Here is an 8,297-nt window from a genome sequence, read left to right as displayed (position 1 = left end):
CAGCCCGCCCGCCCGGCCACCGCCGGCGTCTGCACCCTCCTGGGCCAGAAGAGGCCGGGCCTGGTCCAAGACTGGGAGGTCGCGGGCCGTGCCAATGTGCTTCCTCCCGGGGCTGTGCCTGTGGGGGAGAAGTAAATCATTCGTTCAGAACAGCGTTTACTTGCCGGGGGCGGTGGCACACGCCTGTAATCCCAACACTTTGGGAGGCCGAGGCAGGCGGATCACTTGAAGTCAGGAGTTTGAGACCAGCCTGGCCAAAATGGTGAAATCTCTACTAAAAATACAAAATTAGCCGGGCGTCGTGACAGGCGACTTAATCCCAGCTACTCTGGAGGCTGAGGCAAGAGAATTGCTTGAACCCGGGAGGCAGAGGCTGCAGTGAGCCGACATCGCGTCACTGCACTCCAGCCTGGGCGACAGAGCAAAAAACTGTCTCAAAAAATTCCTGTTGTTTGGCTATATTTTCTTTTTTCTTTTCTTGTTTTTAAGACAGTCTTAAAAATCAGTCTCAAAAAACAAACAAAACAAAATAAACAAAAACAAAAAAAAAGGGCTTACTATGCACTCGCTGTGCCAAGCATTTTGTCCACATGACCCCGCTTAAACTTCATATCCACCCACGAGGGAGGAATCATTGTTATCCCATTGCACAGATGAGGAAACTAAGATCTGAGACATGAATTAACCCTCCTGACAGCACCTGGCCGGGTCAGTAAATGACGGAGTGGCGAATCGAACCTCCATCTGTCGTCTCTCCATCTTATTACACTAAATGGACGAGTGAAACCCTGCACGGGAGAGCACCAACCGTGTTGACCAGAACAAGGAGTCAGCTGGCTTTGGGTTCGAATTCTGATCCTGCTCCTAACTGGATACGAGGCTTTGGTCTGAGCCCCAACTGCATCTATAAAATGGGCGAAGCATTGCCGTTGAAATGAAGGCTGGGAAGTGTTAGGAGTGACATTTCTATGAGGGGTGGAGCGCTCAGGAGTTGGGGGTGTCTTGCTCTCTCCGCGCACTTTGGGCCTCTGGCGCCCCCTGTTGGCCAAAGGAGGATGTCGCAGACACTTTCTGGTGAAAAGTTGTTCTTGGGTGGAGTGCCGTCACTGTCACTGGTCCCTCGGCAGGGCCACGGCGTTCCCTCTTCCTATTCTTTTCTTCCCTACCTTCCCCCACATCCCTCCTTTAAGGTGGCCAAGAAGAGTGGGAGATGGGAAAATTCAGAACTCATTCCAGATCTTGCAAAAATCGGTTGTGAAAGCTGCCTCCATTACAGACCTCACAGGACCAGCCAAGGCCAAGACACTTCTACAAATAATCAGGGATGGGCATAAAGACTAAGCTACAAAGCCATGCATCAAAGTATTAGGTATAACAAGAAAACCTAGAAATAATGTAAACGTCTACCAAGGGGATACTGACCAACTTCATAGTGGTACGTCCAAACAATGCAATACTGCACAGCTAAAAAAACAGTATTGTTGCTGAAGAGCTGACATGAAAATATAGCCAAATGGCCAGGCGTGGTAGCTCACGCCTGTAATCCCAGCACTTTGGGAGGCCGAGGTGGGTGGATCACCTGAGGTCAGGAGTTCAAGACCAGCCTGGCCAACATGGGGAAACCCTGTCCCTACTAAAAATACAAAAATTAGCCAGTTGTGGTGGCATACACCTGTAGTCCCAGCTACTTGGGAGGCTGAGGCAGGAGAATCGCCTGAATCCAGGAGGCGGAGGTTGCAGTGAGCTGAGATCGTGCTCCAGCTTGGGCAACAGAGTGAGACTCCGTCTCAAAAAACTAAATAAATAAATACAAAAATTAGCTGGTCGTGGTGGCAGGTGCCTGTAATCCCAGCTACTCGGAAGGCTGAGGCAGGAGAATCGTTTGAACTCAGGAGGCGGAGGTTGCAGCCAGCCAAAATCGTGCCATTTCACTCTAGCCTGGGCAACAAGAGCAAGACTCTGTCTTAAAAACAAAAAAAGAAAAAAGAAAATATAGCCAAACAACAGGAATCAATCTTACAATCATGTTGAGCAAAAGAAGCCAGACACAAAAGAAAACATGCTGGAGAACATTTATATAAAGTTTAAGAACAGGCAAAATTAATCTAGCAGGGTAGAAGTGGTAATAGTGGCTGATAGCAGTAAGCAATTTGACTGGAAGAGGGCTCAGGCAACCTTCTGGGATACTGGAAATGCTCTTTATTTTAATCTTGGAGGTGGTTATAGAAGTCTATCCATATGTAAAAATTCATTGAGATGTACACTTAAGAATATGTACTTTATGTAATACCCCATAAGACATTTTTAAAAAAATACTTAAAAATAAAAGAAAAAACATAATTTAACAGAGGGCATAGTTCTCAAGCTGTTTTCTCTGTCTCAGGACCCCTTTACACACGTTACTGAGGATGCCCAAGAGCTTTTAGTTTTGTGGGTTATATTTACTATGGACATTAAAGTTGAGAAACGTTTAAAAAATATTTACACAATTCCTAGAGCAGTGACGTCATCACGTCAAGCAGCCTCTGGAAAACTTGACTGTTCACTCTGAGAGAATGAAAAAGACAAGTAACATCTTAGCATTATTATGAAAGTAATTTTGACTTCGGGGACTCCCAAATCGAGTGAGTTTAGGAAATCTCAGTGGTCCCCAGACGGCACTTTGAGAACCACTGGCGCAGGGGGAAAATGACAGAAGAAAACACACTACACGACAACAGTTATTCTCTGTCAGTGCTGGGATTATAATTTATTTGCTTCTTTGTGCTTTTCTGTTAAAAAAAAAAAGGTAAACAGAAATGGAAAATACAATGACCACGTATTGTTTCTGCGAGCAAAAAACGAGACGGCACACTCGCCTCCCTAAGATTGCTGAAAGGCCCAAACAGCAATAGCATATTTAGCTGTATGGAAGGATTAAACTGAGCTCAAACCTGAAAATAAAGGTCCGATTTCCCGTTTGTCAATCCCTGGGCTGTGAGGTGCAGGGTCTTGCCCTCAAAAGCTCCACCGTTCACCTTGGGGAGAGAATATACTCGCATACATAACTGTGGTGCAAGGTTCCCAGGGCCCCAAGGGTAGCGGCTGCATCCTACACACTATTGTAAACTTCAGTGTGCAACAGAACCATCCATTACAGCTGCAAGCCGCTCCATCCCGGGGTTCAGCCCTCAAACTAGTCAGTGACCCTCCGCAGGACGCATGCGCGCTTACAAACGCAGCTGGGCGGGGCTTGAGGGAGCTGACACACTTCGGCCTCTCAACTTTCTAGCTCCGCCCTAATATCCTGTCTCCTTCTCTGAATGGCTGAAAGGCTGCGGAAGCAAGCTTCCCATTGGCCGCGGACAGAACTCACATCCGGTTTGCACCGGACCGGAGAGCGCGGAGGCAGCCATGGTGCGGTTCAAGCACAGGTAAGCATTCCCTTCCAGACCCTCCCAGTGCCTTGCTGGGTCCTCGCGGTCCCGCTAGTGTCTACCTTCCTCTCGCCTGCCGCAGGTACCTGCTCTGCGAACTGGTGTCTGACGACCCCCGCTGCCGCCTAAGCCTCGATGACCGAGTTCTGAGCAGCCTCGTACGGGACACGATCGCCAGGGTGCACGGAACTTTCGGCGCAGCCGCCTGCTCCATCGGCTTCGCGGGTGCAAGGGCGCTGGGGGAAGAGGGGAACCCGGGAGGATGGCGGGATGTGGAGGGGGCAGGCGCCGGAGGAAGAAAGAAGGGGCACGAGTGGCCAAGCCCGTGCACCGTTTTTTGTAAGGTATCTCTTTAAGCGCCTGGGACCCCAAGCGAGAGTCCGAAATTAGCAGAGCGCTAAAAGGAGGGGCCCGAAGGCAGTGGGGCTTTGAGCTAGAAGCCTCTTTTTACCTGCTTGACAGGTAATTTCTGTAATTGGTTGTGATTGAATTTGATAGGGTAGAGAATTAAATGAGGGAAGCTGTGTATACTTCCTAGTAAGAGCTATTATATGACCGATTACATTGACATCACATGGAAAAAAATTGTCAAAAGTACCCCGGGAAAGCCCTTAAATAGTTGGTAAAGTACAGAACACATGATTGTCAATATATGTAAACACAGGATGAGCTAGGACAGAGGGGCCCTTCTTTCACACCACTTAAATTAGTTCCCTCTTTTACCTTGTTTGAGATTGACTTCTGGAGAGTTAAATGCAGATAGACTTAACTCTCCTAAGTCAGGTGAGACTCAGAGCTGACTGCTACAATAATTACAGAGCCCAAATGCAGTAAAACAGCCTGTTTTTCAGGCAAGGGTTTTGTGGGGGTTTTTCCTAAATTAAAATGGATCGCCTCCTACCTGCTCCTATTTATTGAATTAACTAGTGAATTAGAAAGCATTTTAAATTCTAAATTCATTCACCAGTTCTGAGTGGTGTGCAACACAGTGGGTGTTTTGGCTTTTCTCTTTTACTCGCTGATAGATCTACGTGCCACTTGCCTACAACATACTTTTGGCACATAGTAGGCTCTGTTACTCCAAAGTTTTCCTTTTTTCTTTTTGAGACAGTCTGGCTGTTGCCCAGGCTGCTGTAGTGCAGCAGCGAGATCGGGGGTCATTGCTGCCTCTGCCTCCTGGGTTCAGGCGATTCTCCTGCCTTAGCCTCCTGAGTGGCTGGAATTACAGGCGCGCACCACCACACCCAGCTAATTTTTGTATTTTTAGTAGAGACGGGGTTTCATCATGTTGGCCAGGCTGGCCTCGAACTCCTGACTTAAAAGTGATCTGCCCGCCTCAGCCTCCGAAAGTGCTGGGATTACAGGCGTGAGCCACCACACACAGCAAAAGTTTTCCAAAATGATTTTTCTTTCCTGTTGTAGTTCGATACCTCAATGCCTATACTGGAATAGTGCTACTTCGATGCAGAAAAGAATTCTATCAGCTTGTGTGGTCAGCTCTTCCCTTCATCACATACTTGGAGAACAAAGGACACCGTTACCCGTGCTTTTTCAACACGTTACATGTGGGAGGTAAGAGTGAGGTGGTATGGCTACTGATTTTCAATTGGTGACACGTTCACAGTTCAGTCTAGACTGGTGGGTGGGTCTTCCTGCTGTCCCGCTAACAAGACACTTCCCCCTACCTCTGAAAGTCTGTAAGGTCGAGACTTTTCACAAGCTGTTGACCACAGTAACTCATGTGCCAGGTACAATAAGAACATGTCAGAAGTTCCTAATTCAGTACAACAGGAGACAGCTGTTGATCTTGTTGCAGAACTGCACTGATGAAGGTAAGCAACACTAGCCCAGTGCCCACTGAGCAGTGACTGACCTTAAGCTGAAGAAATCACTCCCAAAGGTATCTTTCATCCCTGTTATCTGCCTTCTCCAGGAGAGCGGGAAGCTATCCAGAAGTCTGTGACAAGAAGCTGCTTACTAGAGGAGGAGGAGGAGTCAGGTGAGGAGGCTGCAGAAGCAATGGAGTGAACCTCTGCTCCCCACACAGCTGGCTACACTGCTCAGGCTTCAGGCCCACTTGTTGAACAGAACAATCTGGGTAGCAACAGCATCTTCCACAGTTTTCCAAACTGGATAGCTGCCAACCAGCGGACATTACCCACTTGAAATGGAGTACTCAGTTAAACTGAAGTTGCCTTTACCTAGCATTCCCTGGTGAAGTGTTGCAGGTTGTGAACTCTGTAGACATCTTTATTGCTTGGCTAAGAGTAGATTTAATAAATGTATCTGGTTTCTGTGGCATTTAGCATACTTATATTACAAAAAGGGCTTATGGAGTCCATGCTTGGCCAAGTCTCTGTTCTCTCTCTATCCCTAGCCTTGGTGGGAAGACTGACTCCCTATGTGGTACTAAACTTTTTTTTTTGAGACAGTCTCAGTCTATCACCCAGGCTGGAGTGTAGTGGCCCAGTATCGGCTCACTGCAACCTCTGCCTCCTGGGTTCAAGCAATTCTCCCACCTCAGCCTTCCAAGTAGCTGGGATTACAGACGTGCACCACCACGTCTGGCTAATTTTTGTATTTTTAGTAGAGACGGGGTTTTGCCATGTTGGCCAGGCTGCTGTTGAACTCCTGGCCTCAAGTGATCGGCCTACCTCGGCCTCCAAAAGTACTGGGATTAAAGGGTGAGCCACTGTGCCCGGCCTAAATTTTCAATACTTAGCCTTCTACCTGAAGCCTTGTACCCCCGGCCCCATGATGGGCCCTAAGCAAGCCAAGTCATTTGGAATAGAAATATTAGTTGAGACACAGCAACTGAACTGGCAGAGATCTATAGCCCATCTCAGTACTGAACCACAGGGTCTTACAGATACCAGATTCCTTGCCAACAGTTAATCAGGTAACTTAAAAAATACAACTTTGGGCCGGGCGCGGTGGCTCACACCTGTAATCCCAGCACTTTAGGAGGCTGAGGCGGGCAGATCACAAGGTCAGGAGATCAAGACCATCCGGTCTAACGCAGTGAAACCCTGTCTCCACTAAAAATACAAAGAATTAGCCGGGCATGGTGGCGGGTGCCTGTAATCTCAGCTACTCAGGAGGCTGAGGCAGGAGAATGGCGTGAACCCGGGAGGCAGAGCTTGCAGTGAGCTGAGATCCCGCCACTGTACTCCAGCCTGGGCTAGAGCGAGACTCCGTCTCAAACAAAAAATGCAACTTTTGCAGTTGGGGTGGGGGGGTGCTGGCCTCATCTGACATTACTGCATGGTCATGTAGCAGCTGTCCACTTAAGGAACTTAAGGTAGTTTTTGTAGTTCCGCTCTTCTTTATTGCGCCTTACCCTGAAGACAAGTCAGACTGCCATACTCACAGGAAGTAGGAACGGCGGGAGACTTGTGATCCAGGTTTGATCTGCTACCTACTGACATTTCTGGGATCTGTTTTCTCCATAATACAATGGATGAGACTGAAAGTACCATACACATTTAACAGAAACACTGGTGATTCTGGCTTCAACATGCCCCCTCATCTGGAGGCCAGAACACCCTCATCCATCCAGGAAATTTCCTGATAGGATTTCTTTTAAAATGGCAGGTTAAAGCTAAGCCCAGCTCTAGAACCATTTAAACCTGACACCAGAAAAGACAGCCTACAATATCATAGTAGCTGTCACGTTAACCTATTCAAGAAATAACTTGTCTAGCTAACCTGTAATGAACTTAACAAAACAAAAAGCTCACATTGCTTGTGCAGGTGATTTATTGCAACTATTTGCCTTCGCATTCTAATGCACCTAGAGGTCACTTTATTAAGCAGCAAAAGAATTCACATCAAATTCAGCTCAAACCAAGGCATAAGAAAACTGCTCTAGATGAGAGGGAGATGGTGGCAGTGCTACCGCTTCAGATGGCCCTGCTCTCCTGCAGCTGTACCAGACTCCTCCTCCTATGACTCAAGCCAGTCACTGAAAACAAGCTCGATCTTAGGGGTAGCAGGTCTCAGGGCTTCGTGAGTTACAGCTTTCCTTACCAACTCAAGCCATGCTCAAGAAGAGGCAAAACCCTCCTTTCACACATGCAAGTGCCAAGGACAGCCTACTCCATTAAGCTGGCACCACAGCCTGGCCATGTGTCAGAAAAAAAAAACCTGCAATTCAAACTGGGTGTCCTAAATCCATTTTATTCCCACCCGTTTCTTTAACAAGGAGAACTAAATAGGTAGTAAAGATTCAGCTGTTTTTTAAAAGACAAACTGAGAGGTGTGCTGAGTCCAGGAAGCCCTGACATGATGCTACAGCAGAGCAGTGTGTGCCATTCTGGGTTGGACTGCTCTAATGCATCTCAAAGGGGACTCAATCTTATTTTGGGTTGAGAAAAATTAATTACACATGGGTCAAAAAGACTAAACTGGCAATGAACTAAAAACCTTGGCAGGAAGAGATCTCTTGTGAGTGTCAATACTTTATTTTGGTGTAAAGACAGGAAGCTGGAAAATACACTGTATTTAAAATTTTCTTGGTTCCCCCTCACATTGTGGAAACCCCCTCCCCCCCCAGAGCTAATCTGTTCAAACTCAAATACTTAAAAATTACAGCAGCCAAACAAAAGCATGGGGGAAAAAAAAAACAAAAAAACCAGATGGAGAAGGTAGCCTGGGCCAGTAGTATCACTTGGTGTGGACGACTGAGGTGCTGAACAGGAGCTTCTGTTTCTGTTTTTTTCTTTTCTTTCCTCCTTTCTCTTCTAAAGGGAGACACAGAAAGAGAGCTTAACTTAAAATGCCATCCCTTGTCCCCTGGCCAGTTTTCATTACTGGGAGTCACAGAGTGGGAGCTAAGAGTGGAGGCTCTGGAATTAGACTGCCTAGATGCCAGTACCAGTC

At 47.3% G+C, this 8,297-nt stretch overlaps 2 protein-coding genes across 4 annotated transcripts in view; one reads left to right on the top strand and one right to left on the bottom strand.

Moving 5' to 3' along the window:
• Positions 1 to 3,350: 3,350 nt before the first annotated feature.
• On the top strand, positions 3,351 to 5,717 carry POP5 (POP5 homolog, ribonuclease P/MRP subunit). Of its 2 annotated transcripts, none has more exons than XM_004054008.5 (5): positions 3,351 to 3,413; positions 3,499 to 3,641; positions 4,839 to 4,988; positions 5,165 to 5,248; positions 5,350 to 5,717. In XM_004054008.5, the coding sequence occupies exons 1-5, from the start codon at positions 3,394 to 3,396 to the stop codon at positions 5,442 to 5,444; spliced, it is 492 nt and encodes a 163-aa protein (XP_004054056.1). In that variant the 5' UTR covers positions 3,351 to 3,393; the 3' UTR covers positions 5,445 to 5,717. The 2 variants fall into 2 exon arrangements, with proteins under 2 accessions (XP_004054056.1, XP_018893698.1); XM_019038153.4 differs by having other exon boundaries at positions 5,111 to 5,248.
• A 2,143-nt stretch (positions 5,718 to 7,860) lies between these two features.
• Positions 7,861 to 8,297, bottom strand: part of RNF10 (ring finger protein 10) — a 41,630-nt gene continuing 41,193 nt past the window's right edge. For both annotated transcript variants that reach the window (XM_004054005.4, XM_019038152.2), the window contains exon 17: positions 7,861 to 8,158. In XM_004054005.4, the coding sequence (XP_004054053.1) occupies positions 8,082 to 8,158 (77 nt within the window). In that variant the 3' untranslated portion in view covers positions 7,861 to 8,081. The remainder of the gene's footprint in view (positions 8,159 to 8,297) is intronic.

The sequence above is a fragment of the Gorilla gorilla genome, chromosome 10, assembly GCF_029281585.2.
Source record: "Gorilla gorilla gorilla isolate KB3781 chromosome 10, NHGRI_mGorGor1-v2.1_pri, whole genome shotgun sequence".
NCBI classification, from domain to species: domain Eukaryota; kingdom Metazoa; phylum Chordata; class Mammalia; order Primates; family Hominidae; genus Gorilla; species Gorilla gorilla.
The sequence above is the reverse complement of the archived record's forward strand: the minus strand, read 5'-3'. Positions and strand labels throughout refer to the sequence as shown.

What these genes read in the sequence shown, in the direction of transcription:
- POP5 (XM_019038153.4), top strand. Translation starts at nt 3,394, where the DNA reads ATGGTGCGGTTCAAGCACAG. An exon ending in CAACACGTTACATGTGGGAG is followed by an intron (nt 4,989 to 5,110) that starts GTAAGAGTGAGG and finishes TACCTCTGAAAG; the next exon opens with TCTGTAAGGTCGAGACTTTT. An exon ending in GCAGAACTGCACTGATGAAG is followed by an intron (nt 5,249 to 5,349) that starts GTAAGCAACACT and finishes TGCCTTCTCCAG; the next exon opens with GAGAGCGGGAAGCTATCCAG.